Consider the following 23885-nt stretch of genomic DNA (forward strand, 5'->3'; position numbering starts at 1 on the left):
AAAACAGCAGACGCACATTTAAAACTATAAGGATGGGGAAGCTAATCTCTGCTATCTTATTTGGAACATAATGTCATGGGCAACCCTCTACATACTCTACCAGTGTAGAGTCGGTACTGGCAGTCAAAACATGCCATTAGTATGCTTAAAAGTAGCTCACACAGCTAGCAAGAGACACATTTAGCAGTTAAATTGGGATCTTCAGCTCGGTCAACAGCCGTCACACCACCCATCACGCGTGTTTAGCTAGCTTGCAAGTGGTTTGTCGCAGGCTGTGACGCTGCTCGACCGAATCACAATCTAGAGTGACGCTTGATAAAAATAAATAAATGTGTGCATTGTATCCTAATGCTGTAGCAACAATGTTGTGACAGGAAGCACAAGAGCAACTTTATCTAGTTGAGCTAAAGTGGTAAAATGGCTGCAGAGTCTACAGCTGCAGTTCAAAGCATATCAGCTTTTTGAATCTTAACAAGAAGGAAAAAAAAGGCCCCTGTGCATAGGGAGAGAGGGCAGAGCCTGGCTCAGATCTTCAACCTCTTACACGGGCGCGCGCACGTGCACGCACGCATACACACGGCGAAGCACAAACACTGACATCAAAACACAAACATTAAAAGCCACACAGACAATCACATCAAGACACACAGCGAGAGCCACGAGAGTGCTGACACACAAATGAGAGCAAACACACACACACACACACACACACGCTCTGCATGAGCCCTGTGTCCCTGGCTGGCCAGCTGTGGGAGGTCACACAGACATGACAGTTGTGCTATCAGGCCAGCATTAAGGCCCGCTGCTTTAAACACGGCCGTTTGAAGTCACACCAAAGTCAGACACTAGGATCTCTCATCTCCCATCTCCCTTTTAACACTGCAGTGCCGACATTTCTTTCTGCCACCCCTTTCATGCTCCCCGCTTTGAATTCCGCCTTTTAAAAGACTAATTTTAACTTCTTCAAGGCTGGAAAAACAGGCAAAGGCGTGTTGTTAGAGATTCTTCCATCTGACGTGAATCTTTTACAGCCAAGTAACCGGCGTTCAAAGGTAGCGGGGGTCCGCCGGAGACACGCCGCTCCTCTGATGTGCGTGGATAGCCAGCTGATAAATGCTGCACATTAGCTTTTATCTTGAGGGCATCGGGTGTCAGAATTATTGAGAGAATAATCAAAGCGTGGAAGCAAATTATCCTCGGCGTGTGTCTGTCGAATGCCCCCGGATCAGGACAGGATCCTTGGGATCTCGTTGATCACAAACCAAGAGAACAAAAGAGGTTTGGTGTCAACGTGCCAATGAAACAACACAACATTTGGGAGGGAATAAACAATGTGCACGAGGCAAAGACGGAAATAAATTCAGGGACTCGCCGCCCTAGATAAAGCCCAGAGGCTGGCATCCCTGTTGGACCACCAGAGTCCCTGTTGGACCACCAGAGTCCCTGTTGGACCACCAGAGTCCTTGTTGGACCACCAGAGTCCCCGACGTCCCTGTTGGACCACCAGAGTCCCTGTTGGACCACCAGAGTCCCTGTTGGACCACCAGAGTCCTTGTTGGACCACCAGAGTCCCCGACGTCCCTGTTTGACCACCAGAGTCCCTGTTGGACCACCAGAGTCCCCGACGTCCCTGTTTGACCACCAGAGTCCCTGTTGGACCACCAGAGTCCCCGACGTCCCTGTTTGACCACCAGAGTCCCTGTTGGACCACCAGAGTCCCCGACGTCCCTGTTTGACCACCAGAGTCCCTGTTGGACTACCAGAGTCCCCGACGTCCCTGTTGTACCACCAGAGTCCCTGACATCCCCGTTGGACCACCAGAGTCCCTGTTGGACCACCAGAGTCCCCGACATCCCTGTTGGACCACCAGAGTCCCCGACGTCCCTGTTTGACCACCAGAGTCCCTGTTGGACCACCAGAGTCCCCGACGTCCCTGTTTGACCACCAGAGTCCCCGATGTCCCTGTTGGACCACCAGAGTCCCCGACATCCCTGTTGGACCACCAGAGTCCCCGACGTCCCTGTTTGACCACCAGAGTCCCCGACGTCCCTGTTTGACCACCAGAGTCCCCGATGTCCCTGTTGGACCACCAGAGTCCCCGGCGTCCCTGTTGGACCACCAGAGTCCCTGTTTGACCACCAGAGTCCCCGACGTCCCTGTTTGACCACCAGAGTCCCCGATGTCCCTGTTGGACCACCAGAGTCCCCGGCGTCCCTGTTGGACCACCGAGGATCCTGGTTGTTCCTGTTCCCTCCACACGTTAGATGGGTTCACCCAGATGTTGAAGGACAAGCATCCAGATGAGGAGGCTCAGGTCAGAGCCGCGGCTACTTTGGATCTAGTGGCATTAGCCATAGTCGAGGGTGGATGGATGGATGGTGGATGGATGGATGGATGGATGGATGATGGATGGATGGATGGATGGATGCTAAAGCTACCAAACCAAAGAGTTTTCATTGGAATGGGGGGCAAGTTTGTTAGTCTCCTCACCAAACACACGTAGACCCCTTCTCCTCCAGGGTCACCCCACCCCCTCCACCACCCCCCCCCACCCCCCCACTTTACTCCAGTCAGTGTCTCCCAGTCGAGCAGATCAAAGGCGTTAATATCTGACCCACGGTAGAGGGGACAGGCAGAAACTGCACATTCGGCATCTTTGGCGTTTCATCTGCACCAGGCTCTCCGCTCCCGCTCCCCTTGCTGACCCCCCCATCCCTGCCCCCCCCCCCCCCCCATCACCACCACCATGGCTTTATCCCACTGAAAGTTTTTTTCCCTTTGATCCTGATCTAAACCTACTGACTTTAACCTTAATTCCAAACCTGGAGGCCCAGCCAGAGGTCCTCACTTTCTTGTGCCCCCCCCCCCCCCCCCCCCCCCCCCACACACACACACACACACACACACACACCACCCTGCGCTCCCTCCATCTCACACCTATTCCGCCATCCTGGGTCTCAGAGTCACGCAGCTACGGGCTCTCCGTGGCAGGCGAATGCGCCGCCATGCACGTATGCTGACGGCGTGCGTGTGTGTGGTGTGCAGCCAGATCCGCCCCCCCCCAGGCGGACCAGCAGGACCCGCAGCTCACCTCCTGCTCCTTCCCCTCTTCCTTCTGGAGCGGGGACAGATTACATCACTCCCAGAGACTCCGGGAGGATGCAGGACTGAGCTGCAACCAGAGCCAAATAATCAGCAGTGCTGGTTGTGCGAGGCCATTAAGTAATGGTTCTGACCCGGCCCGCCTCTGGTCCTCATCCCTAAAGCCTGGCAGCAAGGATCTGTTTCAGATGTGGTCTAATCCCTGGATACAGGATTAGGACAAGTTTGTTCTTACGGATTTGACTACCCGGGAGGAAAAAATGAAACGGAAGCCTCGGGGTGGCGTCTGATGTTGCTGACTGAACACGTCATTCAACCCAACCGGGCATTTCCATTGGCTCTTATAGGTGAAGGGGCGGGGCTTCTCTGCCACCCAGTTAAACTGAAATGGGATTTGTAGTTATAGATAATGGAACGCTCACACATGCTGGACCTTCTACATTTCCTCTCTTTTTGGGGGGAGGGTGTTGGGGGTGAACCTGTGAGACCGCTCATTACCCAGAGGGCTTTGGAGTTTGGCCATGTGGGTGTTGCTTGTGTCTCCAGAGTGAACCCACGTGGGGGTTGAGCCTGCGGTTTGGCGTTCCCTCAGTTCCCAGGCTGATGTTGCTGAGGAAACCCTTAAACACACTGGCTCCTGCCAACTGACAGTCGGGGAAATCGGATGCGTTCGCTGTGATTCCAGACTTGAAATCGCGCCTGTGGTTCAGTGCGGAGTCCATCGCTGGGCTGGAGGGTCGGCTGGTTCCCGTCAGGGGGGCGTGGCTTCATCTTTGGTATTTATCAGCTGGATGTTTATATCGCTGCAGTAAAGAGAACCCAGACCCGCGTCCGTATGTGCAGAACCCCCAAACAAGAACCACATGTCCTGCTGCTCTAAATCTCTCCCATACTTTCCTCTCTCCTCCCCATGCTAATGCTGAGGTGCCCCCCCCCCCCCCCCCCCCCACCACCAGCTCCACGCCATGGGAGGAAAAACATGGAAGTTGGAAGATTGAGAAACACATGTGGTTAGCCAACAAACATCACATGCACTCTGTGTACCCTCACCCCCCCTAAAAAGGTCCATTCAACCCCTCTCTCCCAACTATTCACTCACACACACACACACACACACACACACACACACACACTGATCCAAGAAGGCGCACGTATGGGGAGATGTGGAATCAATCAGTGGAGGAAGCAACAACGGGCAAGATGTGTTTTCTATGGTGGAGAATGAAAACAGAGATGTTTGGAGGGGGGGGGGGGGGCAGGACAATGGCGAGAGTCAGAAAGAAGGTGGCTGCAGGCTACCGTCCCAGCACGGGTCCAGAACAATCCCCGTCCTGTGGACCAGGTGAAACTCGAGACAACGGTAAACACGGAGGGAGGACAATGGCGCTCTCACCGGGACAGAAGATGCTTTCCCTTTAGCTGCAGGCGAGGATGCACACGGGATCTCCGGAGCGCCGCGGTCGGGACCAGATATCACGCCGCCCTTTAAGCACCGCAGCATCTGACACCACTCCGCCGCGCCGGCCACAGATTGGGTTTCCGGGCCTGCGACTCCCGCCTTTGACGAGAAGAACAGGATCTGGAAGGACGGTGCGACCTTCAAGCGATCTGGGCTTAGCTTTAACAAGCAGCCGCGTCTAGTTCCACACCTACATATTTAGGATTCTTCGCCGCTCTCGCCAAAAACATGGCTAATTTTGCATCGGGTTGTAGCGAAGGTGCGGTCAGGACAGGGTATCGTGCGGCGTGAAGTCATGTGACCGGTCACATGTTAAGTGGATCAGCCACCACAGTGGCGCCTCAGCAGGATCCAGACGAGACCACAATCCCATGGCCGTCTGTGGAACAACTTGCGTTGCCGATCCCGGTTTCAAATGAAGGGGTTCGGGACCCAAAATTGGGGGTCTTGCTTTCAAACCCATCGATGGTGAAATGATTGGAGTGTTTAATGAGGTCGAGGCTGGCGGTGACGGACAGCCACCGGAGTCTTTTCCCATGTCTGCGCTGCTGCACTCTGGTTTCACCTCCTGGGTTCAGCCCCCAAACCCATGTTGTGATTAAATCCTCAAATATTAGAGCATTAAACTCCCCCCCCCCCCCCCGCCCCGCCGCCTGTAGCTTGGTTGAATTCAAGGTCAACGTGAGCCTTTGTACTGTGCGACTGCGGCAGGAATGACCAGACGGACGTCAGAGCCCTCAACAAAGTTCTTTTGTGATCCCAGTTCCACTTCCTGTTTTCTTCCTCTGTGGTGTTGTTGGCGGCCAAAGGCTTTGATCTCCCTCTCTGCGTGGGAAGGACAGGTAGCAGGCGTTGGACACCGCCGGGGGGGAACAATGGCAGGCAGAGGGGAGGTCGTGCAGGAGCTGCACGCTGGCAGGACCTGGTGCCAACTCCACCGAGCTGGTGGGTGTTTATAACTGGAAACGCTAACTGAGTATTTTCCTGCTCCACCCCCTCCCCCCACGCACATGGAAACCACTGAAGAAGAGGGCAGTGGGCTCCTTTTTCAGGGTCCCTGGAGGCCAAAGCGAGGTTTGACCCTGATAAATAAAAAACATTAATAAAATCCTCTTTGACCCCCAAATCTTAACCTGCCTCCTTTTAAAGCCTCCACATGTGTGAATAGACGTCCGTGGTCCATCGAAGTCAGCGCGCCCATCAGAGAGATGACCCCCCCCCACCACCTAAAATAGCCCCGTATACAAAGTGTGGCTCACAGGGTCTTCTGAGAGCGGAGCGCCGCTGAGTGGAAGCCTCTTAGTTGTGAGGAGCCTAAAGGACGGCCTTCAAGTGTATGCACTGACCTTTGCTGATGAAAGGGCTGAAAATGGTATTTTAACAATATCACGATGCCCTTTCAATATGAAAAGCGTTCTCAGCCCACGGAGGTTGAAAGGCGGCCGGGGAACGTGATGTGGCAACATGTGGGGTGGGGGGGGCCTTGGGAGGGGCTTTTAAATCAGTCCTGGGACACTGGGATTCTATTAGGGCCCACACAGATGTGGGCAGATGCTGGTGGCAGAGGGGAGATTTAGAGGCTAATAATGATCTGCTGGGATCTGATACGATGACCTACAGACATCAGTGCGTCGCTGCACGTGGCTCACACACCTGTGATGGTGCCCTCGATGAAAGAAGTCCTTAATTAGGAGGTTGGGACACGCTTGTCTGGGTCCCCAGCCCAAGGGCTGACAAAGCAAAGGTGACCGTGGTATTGAGTATTGTCCATGACAGTGTCCCCCGTCCCCCGTCCCCGTCCCCTGTCCCCCACAGCTACTGGCCTCAGATGGCTCCAAACCAACCCTGACCTGAACCTTAGAAACACACTATCAAATAGTGAAGGCCGGAAAAAAAGAGCCTCAATCTACCAGTGAAATTTATACACACACACACACACACACAGGCTGCAGCTGCTCACAGTAAGTAAACGAGGCTCCATTTAGCCCATATCTCCAACCATAAACTTTCTTTTTGTTACTGGGACAATAAATTCCCATAATTCTGAGTCTAAAGACCAACGAGCCGCTCGTTTGACTTTCAAAATAAGAGACACTAACACAGTTCTAGATGATAGGACATGTCCTCTGTTCAAGTTTTATTTAAAAACACTAGTTGTGGTCTCCCACATTTGTTTTATTTTAAACATAGTTAATTTATTTTGGATTATAAATTAGTTTCATGTTCAAACTGATGCTTGATAACCAGAACAGGCGGCATCAACACCTGAAACACCCAGGTCAGGTCGTCCAGCCCGTCAATGAAGGGATGGGACAGACTACAGCCTCTTTATCACGTCTCATTAACACACACACGCACACACACGCACACACACACACACACACACACACACACACACACACACACACACACACACACACTTAAGCACTCACATTTAAACACACAGAGGCTCTGGTGGCCAAATTAAAGCTGCACATTTAAATTTTCTCCACAAGAGTAAATTAAGAGCCGATAATGGATGCAAATCTGAGATTTCTCCCTGGATCCGAGGAGCTGCGTTCGCCACAGTGGGGAGTGTGTGTGTGTGTGTGTGTGTGTGTGTGTGGGGAGAGGCTTGGTTCTGCCACAAACTTCCCTAATTAAACATGTGTAAAGAACACTCCATCACAAAACCATAGGAAGCCATTTGCTAATTTGAAAAATAGAACATTTTAATAAAGGCTACATCTCTTAATTACAATAATTAAAGTACCGAGGCATCTTTTTTTTTTTTCTCAGCCGAGCTCTATAGAATGCATAATTTACAGTTTACAAGTCGAGCCAAAGAAGCCATGAAAAATATTATAAAACATAAACATGATGGAACAGATACTAAAGGCATAAAAATATCTTTTCAACATAAGGCCCCTTGTAAAAACCAAGGGAGTAACGGGACCCTGAAAACTGGGTAAAACACGGCCAAAACCCATGTAGGCACAGCGAGTGTATCGAAGCAAACACTATGGACATAGTGTGTATCAGCATCACCTACACACAAACTAACGCTATTCAGTCACACAAGCACGTGGGTTCAACGTGTCGGGGTGGGGGGGCAGAATATAGAGCTTTCTCTTGGTAAATATGAACATTGGTGTAAACTGGAGGGAGGGGGGGGGGTCAAGGACCTGTTCAGGGCAGTTTCTTAGAAAATACTTGGGCCGTTTGTGCGCTGCCGGCGCCGCTGAATCAAAAGGCACTGGGGCGCGGCAGATGAAGGCTAGACCCCCCCCCCCCCACCAAGTTTATAACGGTTGCGTTCACCCTTCAGAGGAGGCGGCTCGTAAATATATTATCTGACTTTTAGCTCTGAAGAGGTATTGTTGAAATTTACATTTCATTTCCTTTACTTGAAGGGGTGGGAGTGGGTGGGGGTGGGGTCACAGAGTTGGACCTAATTCCAACTCTAAGCAGCTTGTCCGTGAAGAGTGAGGAGGGGGGGGGGCGTTTGGGGTGGGGATATTTCCAATAAATATAGCATTAGGAATTTCAACAGCAATACGAGCATCACAATACAATGCAATGTACACGTATATGTGCATATACATATTAGCCGCGCGCTAGCGGCTGGGTCGGGCAGGCCGTCAGTCTCACATTTAAACCCCCGCTTCTTTGAGGAGTGGTCAATCACCCAGAGTCTTTTCTAGAAACACCAGTCCAGTGACTTTTTCTTCTTTCTTCACGTCGAGGCGGGAACGCTCCCGCGCCCGGGGCGCGACAGTCCTCCGGCCCCGTCGCCAGTCGTAGCTTAATAGACACATACTGTCAGTATGCAGGAGGAGGGGAAGTACATCCACCGGGGGCAGAAGTGTCCGTGGGAGCGGAATCCAGCTGGGGGCCTCATTCCATCCTCTCCACTTTTCCCAGGATCTTGCCCTCGTAGGTGGGCAGCAGGGAACCGTCGTCCGACACCTCCTCAAACACCGCGCCGCACTCGAACTCATCGCTGGCTTTCTTAAAGTAATATCTGCAAAAGACGGACAAAAGGGGTCTTAACATCCAGGCGCCATGCTAACGCTAACCAGCCGCTCCGCAGCCCGTCAACAGAGGGCGCTCAAAACACGCCGGCTTGGCTCCCGGAGAGCTGCTGCGTTCGAGAACCTCGTTCCCTTTAACTCTTTTGAGTCGCAGCCCCGGTGGCGAGCGGCCACTTAGGCCAGAGTGCAGATGAAGGGCTCCTTTGACAAACGCTGAAATTTCGGGCGCCTGCACGTCTTCACAGGCTGTAAGACGCCCGTGCAGACGCTCTCGCTCGCCTCTCATCCCCGTTTCTATACAACAGGGACAAAGGAAGAACAAAGTAGAGGAGGGGAAAGCAAGAACACCGTGTCCTTCCTCACCCCCGTTGATAGCGGGAGCTCTCGCTGAGCACGATAGGAAGGGCAGCCGACTGTATGGACGCGCATGGAAATGTGTGTGTGTTCATGAAAAATGACTTCACTGGGCCATTAATGATGCAACCCCCCCCCCCCCTTCCATCCTCATTTTAGAGGAAGAGAAAACAGCAGGGGTGGATTGGTTTGGAGTGGGAGGGGGGTCTCAGAATCCACTCATTAACTATGTAATGGAAAAATGGCTCAGTTTGCTCCACGTGTGGGGTGACTGGAATGTGGGTATGTTTGTGAGCAGTTGTTTTTAATGAGATGGGCTGGCTGGCAAAGCTGCAAATGCTTAAAAACACAAAACAGGATCTATACTTTCGCCCCTTTCTGTTGGAAAAAAGGGCGCCTGGGTGCGCATGAAGGCAGCCGCCGCGTCGGCTAATGCTACATCTGAGGCTCCGACTGAATCCAGCCGGGGAAGTAACTCGTGAGTAAACAAGACAAAGTTGGGAGCCTAACTGGAATAGAGAGAGCACAAGACTCGGCTAATAGCTGCATCCTTCTTTTCAATTTAGAGGAGGAAGAAGGAAAAATCTTCAAAGAGCCCTGAACTGTTTTTTTTCTTCTTCTCGCTGAGCGAGACAGACACAGAGAGGCCGAATTTCCACTGGAACATGTCTTATGTGGCTGGATCTGCCCCCCCCCCTCCCCTGCTTCTCTCTGTTTGCCTGACATCTGGCACCAATATCGTCTGGCAGGGCGCTGCAGTACTGTTCTTTGTTGAACTGCTGCCATGTTGAAATGACCCAACTCCGCACATTCTCTGGCGGCGTTTAAAGCGCCGAGCGAGCCGCTTTCCAAATAGATTAAAAAACTAAAAAACAAAAAAACGCAGATGGTACACAGGAACTACGGCAGCCGGGGAGGCGGCTGTGGGGGCAACCGTGTTCCTCCAACGGTGCGGCGCACATCTGGACCGGAGGACGCTCCCCGCATACGCGTTGGATACCTGGAACCGTCGAGGCGGGCCGATCCCGCCGGCCTCAGAGAGGCGACCCGGACGATCCGCCAGCCAACAACACCTCTTTATTCATTTCTTTCTTTCTTTTTTAGAAAGAGAAATCCATACAATGATTACAAGGTGTGTAAACACTGGGTGCATCCCGCGTGGGAGCGCCCGCGCGTGCGCGCCCGTACGCACGCACGCACGCACAGCGCGGAGGAGTTGATAGCATCAGCGAGGAATTTGCACGCTGGCCATTTGCGCGAGTCTTTGTTGGTTGAAATGAAAGGGGCCGGGGCTTCAAAGCCGTGCGCATTAAGTGTGCCTTAGCATGGAAATCAATAGCAGATGGGACCCAAATCGCTGCAGTTCAAACTCTTCCACCCACCCTCCGCTCCACTGCAGCCCCTCTAAACACGCACAAACAACCGAGGCCTGAATCCCAGGGAGGTCGCGCACGCTCCCAGACAGATCCAATGATGCAGATTTACCGGGGAAGACGGCGGCGGCGGTCTGCTCGCTGCGGCCCAGACGTGTTAGGTGTTCCCATGTCGGTTTGTGGTTTTCTCTAACCCCGGACTCTTAAACCTGCAGGAGCTCCCAGATGGCCAGAACCACCTCGCAAAAAAAAAAAAAGAAGAAGAAGAGCAAAACTCCGACCGGGTCGCCCCTGCACGCACCTGTAGTTGCCCTTTTTGCGGAGCTGCTCCTTGAAGTGGCCCAAGGTGAGACTGTGGCTGCTCATGGTCCTCCTGTACGGGATCTCCTCGCCGCAGAAGAAATACGTCACCACGGTCTCGGCGCCGCTCGACCCGTGGCTACCGAGGCCCTTTTTGCACTCCTGCCTGCTGAAAGGAGCCAAAGAGGGAGAGAAGGAGGCGTCAGAGCGCTGGCGATACCCAACCAGGAGAAGATCAGAAGATACAACGGAAATGGTAGATCTGAGTTGCGTTTCTTTCGAGCGGCACTAGGAAGTGTGTGAGTGACCCTCTGCCATCAGTGTGTTGTGTGTGCGTTCAGAAGGGGCAGAGCATTATCAATTCCCCTTCAGCTACGTCCAAGGCTTTGTAGGCCCACTTCAGAGGAGCGCTCTCTTTGCTAGCTCTGCTGGCTGCAGCTCACTGAAGGACGGCCAATAAAAGTGATCCACATTTGAAAGGGATGTCTCAGTCAGGTGGTGCAGGGACTACAGTACACACTCCCCCCTCAAAGCACAAACACACAAGATTCAAACACAGCTCTTAGCAAGCTTTGTAAAAAAAAGAATAAGTCTTTAGAGTGACTGGCTGTGTGGTTTTGCGTAGGTTTGCTGGTTTTGACTCATCGGTCTCCCTGTGCAGTGAGCAGTGCAAGTGTCAAGGATTAAAAAGGGTGCAAGTACACGGCAAGTTGGAGGCTATAGCTGAGAGGAGGAGGAAGAGGAGCAGAGAGGAGAGGAGGACAGGGAGGGCGGGACGCTAGAGGCATCGTACTCTTCTGATAGGAGGCTCGGGCTGGCGGCGAGGAGGCCGGCGGGGGCGGAGGTGGCCTGGGATGACGGGACGGCGCCCTCTCCCTGGACAGGCACGACGTGGCTCCTCTCTGGCTGGAGAGCGGACAGTGAACCCCTGCAGACGAGACCGGAGAGTCAGGCCAGACCCATTCAGGCTGAGCTAACTGTCGCTAGCGCCTCCTCACCTTTGCTTGGTCGTCTTGGTGGAGACCTCCTCCAGCCGGCGGCACGCCTCCTCCAGCTGGGCCAAGGTGTTGGGAGGGGGTAGGGGGGGCATGGCGGGGTCTTGGACAAAAGGCTGGGCTGGCTGGTGGCTGCGCAGGTGGCCGCAGCTTCCACCGCCGCCCCACGTGTGGGTCTGGGCGGAGGAGCCCCCGAAAGCTTTCCTGTTGCTCTGGTTGCTGAAAAGAAACAGAGGATCGAAATGAGACCGCCGACAGGATGTCCAGAGCAGGGACACCCCCCCCAGGACGGCCCGCCCACCTGTGCGACTTGTGCCGGCTTTGCCGTTTGCTTTCCAAGATCCACTGCAGAACATTCTGAGCGGGATCCGTGGTGCCGCTGGGCAGCTGTAAGGGTCCACAGTCCTCCACACACCTCTCTGCCACGCCGTCCTCGGCTCCAGAGCGACACACTCGCCTGGACAGAGAGCTGGAACGCCTGGGGGGGGGGGGGAGACAACGACCATGAGTACACGGATTAGAGTAGTAGAAGCAGATGGAAGAACGGGAACTGACCCCATGTTGGCGCTCGTGGACACGGCCCCGCAGATCTCCCGGCCCAGGCTGCGACTGCGCTGGTAGGGGGGGCAGGGCGGGCACTCGCCCCCGCCGGTGCACAGGGCGTGCACCCTGAGAGCTGCCTCGCGTTCAATCTGCTCCTTGGTCTTGGGGCTGGCGTGATGGTGGATGTAGTGGTGGTGGATGTGCTTCGTGCTCTGCCTGCTCACCAGGGTCCGGTTGGGGCCCAGGGCCAAGGTGATGGCCCCCTGGTCAGAACTGGACACGCAAGAGCTGGACGGCCCCGTCCTCACCAGAGACTTGAACCCAAAGCCGGGCCGAGCGAAGGACTTCTGCTCGGGGGAGCTGGAGCGGGGCGAGCGGCAGATGACCACAGGGGACTGGCACCCCGGGGTCTTCAGAACCCGAGAGAGGTGATCGTCCAGGATGGCCTGGGGGTCTTCGTCGGATGAGCCGGGCAGGAGAGTTAAGGGATGAGGGGAGAGCAGGGGAACGCTCGGCACCACGTCCGCATCCTCCCGTTCCTCCTCCTTCAATCACAAGGAAAGAGGACATTAGCCAGACCGACCCGACCCCCCCGGGCCTGAGAGCGGGCCGCACCAACCTCCTGGATCTGCTGCAGCCGCTCCTCCAGCGAGCTGATGGTGTCCCGTTTTCTCTTCAGGCTCTCCAGGCGGGAGATGAGCTGGGCTGCGAACTCCGCCGGCTTCATCGGGACCATCTCTTTGGGGGGGGCGACGGGTGCGCTGGGGGGGGGGGGGTAAAGAGAGACGTTAGGCTGCGGCACAGCGTCTGCCTCCAGGCGCACCGTGCACCGGCACCACCGATCGGGTTCAGGGCCGCGGACTGTCGGGGGGTGGGGGGGGGGGGGGGGGGGGGGGGGGGGGGGGGGGGGGGGGGGGGGGCTCGGGGGGGCGGTGGGCCTAATGTAGAGTCGCACTCAGCAGGCTCCTTTAAAGTCAGCTCGCTTCAAAGCCTTGCTCGCCAAATATCAAACACTCGGTAGGGGGGTGGATGGAGGGATGGATGGATGGGAAGCAGTGGCTTTACATCTTGGAATAAAAGCCACATGTCAATGGGGGGGGGGCTCCAGTGAGGAGGGGATCAGGATGGAGTTGAGACGCTGGGATGTTTGCAGGAGGGCGGAGAAAGAGAGAATGATTGAAGGAAAGAGATAAAGGTGCCAGAAAAGATGGAAGATCAGACAGGTTAAGGTAATTTATTCCCCCCCCCCACCCCCCCACCCCGGTCGTCACACACTGGGCGTGTTTGAGGTGCGGCGCAGAGACGGTACACACATTTGGAATTATTTGCATCTCTGCACCGAGGCCTTCTTGATATTTTCCCCTTTTTTTTATCAGTCCCATCCCTTTGTGGTGGGGATGAAAGTGAGGGAAAAAACACAAAAAAGGCACCGTCTGATGGCGCCGGGGGCCGCCGCGCCGTGGGAATGGCCGCCATTGCCAAAAGAAAAAAAAAAAAAAATCAGACGGGAAACAAAAACAAGAATAAAAGCAAAAATAAAGCAAAAAAAGAGCGAGAGAGAGGATGAAAGAAGTCTTTGGATCTTTTCTTTACTCTTGTCGCTCTTCTGGAAATTCTCCCCTCGCTTGGCTCCTGCCTTTAACTTCCCGTCCTCGTCTTCTCCCGACCTGGAGCAGAGCGGCTCCACCAACTCCCCTCTGACCCACCCAGAGCTCACATGACAAACTCCCTCACTTTCCGGCTCCGCGTGCGCGTCTCAGCTGTGGAAAAAAGGGGCCAGCTCTGTTGGAAGTTGTCACTTCCCCGTGCGATCGCTCCATTCATCCCCGGATCAAAGCCGTGTGTGTGTGTGTGTGTGTGTGTGAGCATCTTTGTGTTTTTGTTGGGAAGCGGGCTGATTTCAGAGCCCCTGGGATAAAGCTGCCGAGATCTTCCTCATCGCTCCCTCCTCTGCATATTTGCAGCATCGGTGGGAGAGAGAGACCCTGGTGGGTTCTGAGCGCTGAGGCGATAAACAGCTTAGAGGCCCCGCCCGGCTCCTGCAGCCTTCAAGGAACCCTAATGGGGGTGGAGGTGACACCAAAGGTAGCAAAGGGCCCGGGTTTTAGTGTGTGTGTGTGTGTCTGTGGGGGGGTTGACGTTACGCTTCAGATCTTTGCTGGTTGGATCGTGAATACAGTTTGTGCTGAACTATTCATAGAACCAAAAAGAGGCAGAAAACAGAGGGTGGTATGTAAATTCCTCTGTGTAACCCTGGTTGTGTGTGTGTGTGTGTGTGAGTGTGTGTGTGAGTGTGTGTACTCACAGGGAACGCAGGCATAGACACTTGGCTGTTCATCTTCATGTTACGCTGCATCTCTCTGTGCTGATGCTTCCTGGAGGCCAGTTTGTACGGAGGGACGCCATCACTGGGGGGCAGGCGGAGATCACAAAGGTCAATTATCCAATCAGCTCCATCGTTTAGGAGCCAACAGCCATTCAGGAAGCAGCTCGTTACCCGACTGGGTAGATCAAAAGAAGGGTAGGGACTAATCTCATTTATTCATTCTCCCATTTTCCTCCTTCATCATTTAGCCTCCTTTTGAGAGCGCAGATACCAGCTCGTGACGGGAGGACGGGCCGGCGTCGGCAGGCTTCTGCTGCGTGCCAGAGCACAGCGGGTTACGGAGCGCCGAGCGCACACGGAGCGCCGAGCGCACACGGAGCGCTCCAGAAATTAGTCCTTTTAAATTTTGGCTCCAGCACAGCAGCCGGAAGCTGGCGCTACTGACCAGAGAAGGAGCCTTAGCGTTAGCCTACTTAGCGTTAGCCTAGCGACGACACGTGTCAAAAGCTCCCCGATAGCGGCGCTTTCCCGGTGACCTAGCCTAACGGAGGAGCGCTCCTCCACTTCTGCTTTGAAATGCCACAGTCATGCGCACGAGCGACGCACACAACCCCCCCCCCCCCCCCGCCCCGCAATCTTCATTTGGCAAGCGCCGCCGCAGCCAGCCTCTGATCTCCGCACATCAAAAGGCTGGTTTGTAAGATAAGGTAATGTTTGAAGTCTGCGCAGCTGCATTCCCCAGCGTCCAAGCAAATCCATAAATAAGATATAAGCAAAAATCCCCCCCCCCCCCCCCCACCCACCCCCCTCCTGCACCACTCTTCTTTCTCTTCCCACCCAACCGCCTCCTCCCGTTGCTTTCTCTCCCTTTTATATTCTTTTTCTTTATCTGGAAATGAGATTCAAATGTTGACGGCTCCTTTCAGCTGACCAACGGGGAGGTTGATAGTCCGATCAAGGGCGGCGGCTGCACGGGGCAGGTACAGCGGGGCAGGTACAGCGGGGCAGATCCTAAAAGGCCCCCGGCCCCTTTGAAGCGGGCCTGAGCGCAGCTCACGCCGTCGTAAAACTCTTTATAACTGTCGTATTAACGCCCCGGCTGCATTACGTGGCCACTTCTTTAGCACGGGTCGCCGCTTCCCTGACATCATCCGCCCGGATCGTCGCGGCAACCTTGCCAGACGAGGTGCAGCTGAAGCGGCGTCCTTTACAACCAACAGCTGACCCCACTGGCGGCCTTGAGCTGTGGACCGCGGTGACTTCACGGTACCTTGTCAGTTGACAGACATGTGATCAGGCCGGTTAATCCTCCAGGGGTACGAGGCCCGAGGCACGTATGCAGATAAGAAGGAACCACACACACACACGCATGCACACACGCACACACACACACACACACACGGCTCTTTTTTAGCCCGTCCTGTGCTTACTCACTTGATAGATCATTGACGTTTACAGCCAACGAAGGAAAAAAAACCCTCTTAGACATGTGATCCTAAAGTCTACCGCCAGGCAGCAAAACCATTAGGGGAGTTTTTATGCTTTCAAGGAAAGAACGCTTCTGCCCCTCCCACCACACACACACACGCACACACACACACACACAGCTTCACTTACACGCTACCGTCGGTCAGGGACATGGAGTCGTCGGTCAAAGCATCGCTGGACACCTCGCTGTCGTTGGTGCTGCTGACGGGGGCCAGGGAGCCCACGCGACAGGCGGCGAAGGCGTCTCCTCTCGCGTACGACCTGCAGGGGGCGACAGACACGGGTACAGGTGAGACGGCGTCCAACAGGTGCGGGACTTTTCCCAGACCAAATGTGGATCTGAGGCTGGGACCAGCGTGACCTTGGGGAGTCCCACTGCCGCCGCAGCCACATGGCCACCGAGGGGCGTGACTAAGAGGCGAGCGAGGCTGGCAGCCATCGCTCCTCAGACCTCCGCTCGTCCTGACGGGGGGGGGGGCAGATCCCTCTTTGATTTCTCCCCTTCACACTCACCCTTTCCTCAGCATCCATCTCCCGCTGGGCTCAGGTTCTCTCCACAGCGTGGGTGCAAGAGAAAGGCAGCGGGTGTCCCAAAAGGGATGGAGGGGAACGGGGGGATGGGGGGGCTGGGGGGGGGGCAGAGGTCCATATTGGGGGGGAGTGGAGACCCAGGTCTCTAACGGGGGGCTGACCTTCAGAGACAGGTAGTCAACAGGGCTGAATTATTCTCCCCCTGCCTCTCTTTTACCCCTCACTTCTCCCTTCTCCTCCCACCAGTAAGTAACCCCCCCCCCCCCCCCACACACACACACACACACTCCTCTCTGTCTTTCCTTTCTGCTCTTTCCACTCACTTCTGCTCTAGAATCCTGTCTCAGAGTTGTTTTGTCTTTTTTTTTAAAAGAAAAAGATGAAATGGGGGCGGTTGGGGGGGGGGGGGGGGCAGAGGGGAATCAGAGTAGAATTGACACAAACTACGGATGTGGTGGTGGTGGGTGGGTGGGGGGGGTGTTGATTCTCTACTGAGGCGGCTGCCATTGAAGGTTTTCTTTTTTCATAAAAAAAGGAAGTGAGATGAAAAGAGAGAAATGGAACGGGGGAAATTGCTTCCACATGTTGTGAATCATTAAGATGACAATGGGAGAATAGAAAAAAGGAAAGAGGGCGCCGCTCGCCGCTGAGCCAAGCGCAGTTTCAGCTGGACGGGGCCGTTTAATTGGACCGCTGACCTCATCCCAGCGTACGGGAACGGGGAGGGAACCGATTTATCGACTCTGCCAAGAAGGGTGGAATTAGGAACCGTAAACTTGTTAGCATCGGCGCGTTTGAGTCGCAGAGCAAACACACCACGCAGTCAGCAAGTCGCACAAAGGCAACAGACGCCGCTTCACGCATCCGCACGAGTTGTGCAACCTCGTTATCTGGCCCCAACCACCGGCTTCACACCTTACGGAGTTGGGCTGCAATCAGATAACAGATTTGGCCGAACGCTGCGGGACTTTTTAGAAAAGCTATTAGCACTAGTCAACAAAAGATGCTAGCTGCCAGATAACATAAGCTAACGGTTACAAGTTTTGCACAGCTCGCGCAGCCCGAGGTCAAAAGGTCACAACGTAGAACCGGACGAACAACCCACAGGTGTACAACAGGGTTAGCGCTCCGCCAAAGGCTGCGGGACAGGACGAGGCGCAGCAATGTCATCATCTATTATCTGCTGGCGGGGGCCGGAGTCAGTGGCGCTCTGGTGGAAGTTGATCTCTCCTCCTGCTAAACTATTTCAAAGCCCCGGAAACCCAGGCGAGTGCCAGCAGAGGGCTGCTGCTGGAGATGAGAGGGGCCGGGGGGGGCAGAGGCAGTTTCACATCAACTTTGAAGGCCAGCCTCCCGTCTTTAAGGGAAATAACACATGTTGCACTTCTGCCGAGGCTTTTCACCAAAATGTGAAGTCTTAGTTTGGGAGGGGGGACGTACCTGTAGCTCTGCTCCAGCACCTCCATCTCCCTGATGGACCCGGGTGCCTTCAGGGTCTTGGCCGACAGTCCGACAGCTAACGCTTTAGCCTTGAAATCGCAACTCCACTCCTCCTCCTCGTTTAGCGTGGGCAGGTATCCACAAACGGCTTTCAGGTCGCCCAGCCCGTTGGGGTTGACGTGATTGGGGTTCTCGCCCCCGGTCCTCACGTACTCAAGGTAGACGTCAGAGGTCAGAAACATCTGGTAGGCGTTCTCCTCCATGTCGGCCTGGATCTCGGTCTGCGCCTGGTCGAACATGGCAGAGTCGATGTGCTGCTTCTTGATATTATCCCGTATGAAGGTTTTGGTGGCGGGCTTCAGCTGCCTGGCCACCACGCCGTTGTTCTCGATGTAACGCTTGTAAATTGCTTTGGCGACTCTCTGCGTTTTAGTATCCTTGAGGTCCATCTGCCTGAAGCCGTTGCAGGCAAACCAGAAGTCTAGAGTGTCCACGCATTTCTCCCGCTCCAGAAAGGTCCTGAACAGAAGAGCGCCGTCCTGATCCCCCAGCAGGGAGTGCAAAGACTTTGTCCACCGGGAAAGCGGCGAGTCGGGGGAGGCGCTCCCCTCCGGCTCCCCGAGCCCGTCTTCGTTCCTCCTCCTGGAAGAGCCCAGTGAGCCGAGCGCCGCGGCTTTGGGGAGCTCCCGGGGTTTCATCATTCCGACTTTGCCGGGGTAGCAGGGCGCCTCGCCCTCCTCCCCCGGCACCGGGGGTCGAGGGGCATCTTCTCTGAAACTGCTGGTGATGTGGTCCGCGATCGCCTGGCTCATGGCTCCGACGGCGGCGGGAGCGTGTGAGCGCCGAGCTTCTAACTGGGATCTCCTCACTCTCTTCTGTCAGCGGGGGGAGCTTCTCTCCGGCTGCCCGTCTTCTCTCTGAAACACAAAGTATCGATCTAATCACAACCAGATCCGCCTCGCTTCAAAGGGGGGGGGGGGGGGGGGGGGGGGGGGGGGGGGGTGGGGGGGTGGAGGAGGACAGAGCCTCACTTTCACATGCTGACTTTGACAGAAGATCGGCTACTTCAGAGGAGAACCCCGCAGCAACGTTACATAAACGCACGTTCGACCGGGCTGTCACGATGCTGCGCGCTGATTGGCTGGACTGACAGCTGAGATTTTTGGGGACGCGCCTTCAGGTGCGCGGAGCACCTGGGCGACGGCGGAGCCGCAGCCTGCAGGAGTCCCGCTCGACAGAGATCGAGTCCCCCCCGGATCACCGATCCCAGATTCTCAGGACGTGGGGTCAGAGCCCGGCGCTTCGATCCCGCCTGGTGTCCGGCTCAGAAAGCCCGAGAACCGGCTCCAAACTGCCGCCACATGCCCCCCCTCCCCTCCCCTCCCGTCCCCGGCCACGCCGCTGGCTCATATCTGAGCAGACATTTCTGAGGTGGCGAAGCGTCAATTCAGCCCCAAACCGAGAGCCGTGCGGGGAGCTGGTTGCTGGTTGCGGTGGGACAGACCGGAGCGGTGCTGGGAGTTGGTGCCGTGCGTGAAGACGCGTGAAGGTCTGGAAACGGCGGCTCCGTTACCGCGGAGAGCCGCAACGCTCGGAGCCGTTTTCACGGCCGGACCGAGCGCAGCACCGCACATGTCACCGCGCTCGTCGAAGTTGTGAAGAAAATAAAGCAAAGCGACACACGCACGCCGAGAACCCGCTTATCCCCCCCAACCCGACAACTCTCCGCGGTGCGGGACGACCGCGTGTGCGCGCACAGAGTCTGTGGGGGGAGAAAATCCTCGAAAATGTTGGATTCTACAGGAAAACAAACCTCCTCTATTGCCCAATTCCAAGTGCAGCAAAGTCTCAGATCTTGTGGGGGAGGAATTCCACAGAAGGCACGAAGAGCGATCGCAACCTCCCGCTTTCAACTTCCGACCAGCAAAAATCGAAGAAAAACCCGAAAAACAGCGAGCGGCGGAGCAGCGATCCGCCGAGTTGGTCCCCGTCGGAGGGTCAGAAAAGCGTCCCGTTCCCCCGAGAACACTACTTCAAAGGCGAGTCAACGGCACATCAAAGGGAACTCCGAAGGAAGGAGGAGGGGTGCAGGAGGGGGGGGGGGGGGGCTGGTAACTTACCATCGATCCAAGAGTTCTCCGCACAAATTAAACTCCTGTTGTGTTCCTTTCCCCAGAAAAGAGGGAATAGCGCGGATAATCCAGGGCGCTCTCGTCCCCACGGCGCGTCCACATACAGTCCGTTCAGGTTTAAGTCGGTTTGTGGGGAGAAAAATGCACTCGAGAAGGGGTGGGGGGGGCAGCGCTTTTCTCCCTCCTCCTTTTCTCCTCCCTACGGTCTCAGGCTGCCATGCAGCTCTGCGGGTCTCTCCTGCAGGCGACTCCAGCACCGACTGAGCCGACAGGCTGGAGCAGCAGCGCACTTCAAAGTCAGGAACCGACTGCCGGGTCCTGACAGTCGCATACAAACTATTGAAGCGCAATGCTGGTGGGAAAAAATAGAAAAACAAGCGGTGGCGCTTTCAGGATATCTCCCATTCTGGCTCAAACAGATCCTTCTGTTCTTGTTTTTTTTTTTTTATACTTTCCAACCGGGCAACCTTTAGCCACGTTTTCTCGATCTCCTCTCCGCTCGCCAAGTTGCAGCGAGGACCTTATCAAAGAGGAGCGATCTTGAGCCAACTCCCTCAGGCTCCGGAGCGTCAGAAGTAACTGATCTACCGCCCCAATAGCATTATCGCCACAATCCCTCTGTTGCTACATAAACTTTAAAGACGAGGAGATCTTTCAAGCCCCGCATAGTTTTGGAGATTAATCCGCCAGAGTCATGCGGATGCACACTGCATGCGCCGGCCTGCAGCCCATCACCAGCAGCACCATATCCTCAAAATTCTTCTTCTTTTTTTTTGTGTAAATGGTTGTTGTTTTTGCAGAAAACACGTACGCATTTGTCCAGGAGAAGGAAATGGCTTTTTATCTGAATCCACTTTTAGAAAGGAGGAGGGGGGGGGGGAGCAACGTGGCTACTGCAGGATTATAGAACGTCCTTTAACGGGAGAGGGGGAAAAAAGGGAGTTGCATTAACCCAGATTTATATTTAAAGTCACTTCAAGAAGCCGCAAAACTCTTTTCAATCCAAGATGATGCAATAGGAAATCAGATCAGGGCGCTTTTCTCGCTCCACAGCTCCTACCAGTGGCAAAAGGTTGGCTTTGCTCTGATGGAAACATGAGACGCAGTCACATCCTGTGACCGAGGGAGGGTTTGGATGCAGAACCGAGTGGTTATTTGCTTCATTCACACTGGACCAGGTACAAAGGGTGAGAGTTTATAGAACAGGCTTAATAACGTTTTGGACGGGTCATCAAGCGCTCAAAGGAGCCACCACTGTAGAGCCTCTGTACAAGATGCCAGGCTGCGTTCTTAAAAGACAGACATTTGCTGTCCATATGTCCCCCGTCTCCGTGGACAGAGACCCACACCGGACGTTCAAAAGGCTTTGTTCGGCCGAGAAACTTTCCCAACTGATACCTTCCTTCCCATCAAGGCTAATAAAAGAGGAAATTACTCTTGAACTGGCTGCGATGACGAAGCGATTACTGGATGCCGCTTTGATGTTTCAAAGAGCCCTTTATCGCTCTCACATCCTGCACAAAACATTCCAGATTTTCCCAACTTCAGACTCAGCGCCCTGGCAAAAGAGCTGTGGTGGCTTTAGGTCGGAATGTGCGCGGGGACGCGCCAAATGCTAATGAAGTCAAATGAGTCCGTGGCCATTTTTTCGAATGCGGTAGCTACGGCTGCGGCATTAAAGAAGCTAACGTTGGCAACGAGGACAAAACATTCCCGTCAAACCGAGGCGTGGATCCAAATATCTTAGACGCAAACTCGTTTCACCCTTAGCACCAAGAAGCTGAGGGTGTTACTCCTGCCAACCGGTGACGTACAGTAACCCTGTCATCTGGAACCAGCGCCGACCGGAGCTCCTGGTGACTCAGAGTTAAAACAAGTCTGCACAAACACACTCCTATCTCATAAACACTCATCCACACACTCCCCGTCCTGCAGCCGCTGCACAGGTCATCTGGCTAATATAGCGAGCGCCACCCCGACAATGTCGGCCTTTGTTAACTCGGGAGGGTTAACGCTGACCTCTGACAGTAAACACGCCGGGGTGGAAAGCATCACCATGGCGATGGCGCGGACCCCCCGCCGGTACCAGGGGCCGGTTGGACCCTGGTGTCCTGCCTTGTCAACCCCCTGTATGTGTTTCCTGGAGGGTCCCCACAGGTCAGGTCTTCCTGGCCGCCCCTCAGGCGCTGACCTCAGAGGTGTCCTTGGCTCCTGGTCCAATAAAAAGAGCCTTGAAAGAAGGCTTCAGGGGAGAGGTTATGGGGTGTAACTATCTCAGTGTTTGGGAAGATATTATTACAGGGACGGGTCAAACTCAGCTTAACTACAAAGAACCCTATAAATAGAGATGGATTGTCTGTCATAAATCACCTGTAGCTGCAGCGATTCTCTAAAAGTCCACTTTCAGCTATTAAGGAACTATAAAACCGTCTCTCTGTTGATAAATGGCCATTAGCTCCTCCAGAAATTAAAACGTCCCGGATGGAGAGTTAATTCTACACATTTATTTCAGTCCGACTCCGCTCTGCTGTTCACCTGTGTCCACCGTGCAATGAAAGCATTTATTGATCAGGTTTCTGCTTTTCCCCATCAGGTCATCAGGAGGGACAAGGATCCAGAGGATCCAGAGGATCCAGCGGATCCAGAGGCGCCAATTCTGTGGTTGCGCTTACTGAAGGTACTGGCGTTGCATCAAACGGGCAAAAAACCATCAAAACCAGGAATAAAATGAGTTTGCTCGCTTGTCCAGACTGACCCTGAGTCCTTCTCCCCCCAATTCTTAGTTACGACTTTCCTTTCTGCAAGTTCTTCCTTGTCCGTCCCCTCCCACCTTGCTCCCAAATCACAGGTTCAAAGTCAATTTCACTTGTGCCGAGTCGCCCGGGTCAGTTCCGGTCACCCAACATTGAATTCCTGGTTCCAAACTTGGAAGACTCTCCCGCTTGCACCTAACATACTTTACACTCCGGACGTGAACGGGGCGGAAGCTGGACACGAACCGCTTCGGAACCGCCGCCGCTTTTGATGAGTGACCACAGACCCACGGACAAAAGACCCCGTTTTTACGATCCCGGCTACTGACCACCAGGGACGCGGCCGTAAACACCAAGAGTGTGTGTGTGTGTGTGTGTGTGTGTGCGTCTTCTGCCGCTCTGTGATCAGTAACTGCTCTCAATTATATTATTGTGTGCCGTTCCTGTCGGCTCAGGGTTAAACTCTCCGCGAAGCCCTTTGAAGTGCTCATCCCTTTATCTCAAACAGAGCCAAGAATTTTGGGGAGGACAATGGAAATTGAAACCAAGAGGGAAGCTTATGGGAATTATCAAGCAGGGCCATGAGGAGGAAGTCAGCGCAGAGAGAGAGAGAGAGAGAGAGAGATGTAGAACACAGGGGGTTACTGTTTCAAGTTTGTTTGGTTTGTACACACCCCGGGCAACGAGCAACTGCCGAGACAGGAAGTGGAGGCTACCTCTTCAAAGCAGGTGACAACAGGGAGACAAAGGCCTCTGAGGGGAGCAGGGAGGAGGCGCAGGAGGCGGCGGGCAGTGGGTCGGCGAGAGACGACCGGAGAGCGGCGGAGGAGAAAGAGGGCGGGCTGGGGGGAGGGGGAAGGGGGTCGGAGGCAGAAGTGGCGTTGTCAGCAGAATCGAATGACACGCGGCGAGCTGGGGAAGATGCAATTAAAGCGTGGAGTTAAGACAGGCTTTGATGTCGGACATGGTGCATAATACCCTTAAAAAGTTAAGGAAGGGCAACAACTCGCCGGTTTGTTATGGGGGCTGTTTGAGGGGGGGGGGGGGGGGGGGGGGTGAGCGTGAGTGGTGGGATG

The 23885-nt window shown here is 54.7% G+C and overlaps 1 protein-coding gene across 1 annotated transcript; it reads right to left on the reverse strand.

Moving 5' to 3' along the window:
* Positions 1-7246: 7246 nt before the first annotated feature.
* Positions 7247-22022, reverse strand: LOC101071501 (axin-2-like). Its single transcript, XM_029836012.1, is given in 12 exon segments — positions 7247-8564; positions 10603-10770; positions 11395-11529; positions 11600-11815; positions 11898-12074; positions 12152-12684; positions 12759-12887; positions 12889-12900; positions 14445-14547; positions 16083-16214; positions 17925-18841; positions 20045-22022. Coding segments are annotated over 11 exon segments (2544 nt in total). The 5' UTR covers positions 18737-18841; positions 20045-22022; the 3' UTR covers positions 7247-8437.
* Between the last annotated feature and the right edge of the window lie 1863 nt (positions 22023-23885).

This window comes from Takifugu rubripes, chromosome 5 (assembly GCF_901000725.2).
Source record: "Takifugu rubripes chromosome 5, fTakRub1.2, whole genome shotgun sequence".
NCBI lineage: Eukaryota > Metazoa > Chordata > Actinopteri > Tetraodontiformes > Tetraodontidae > Takifugu > Takifugu rubripes.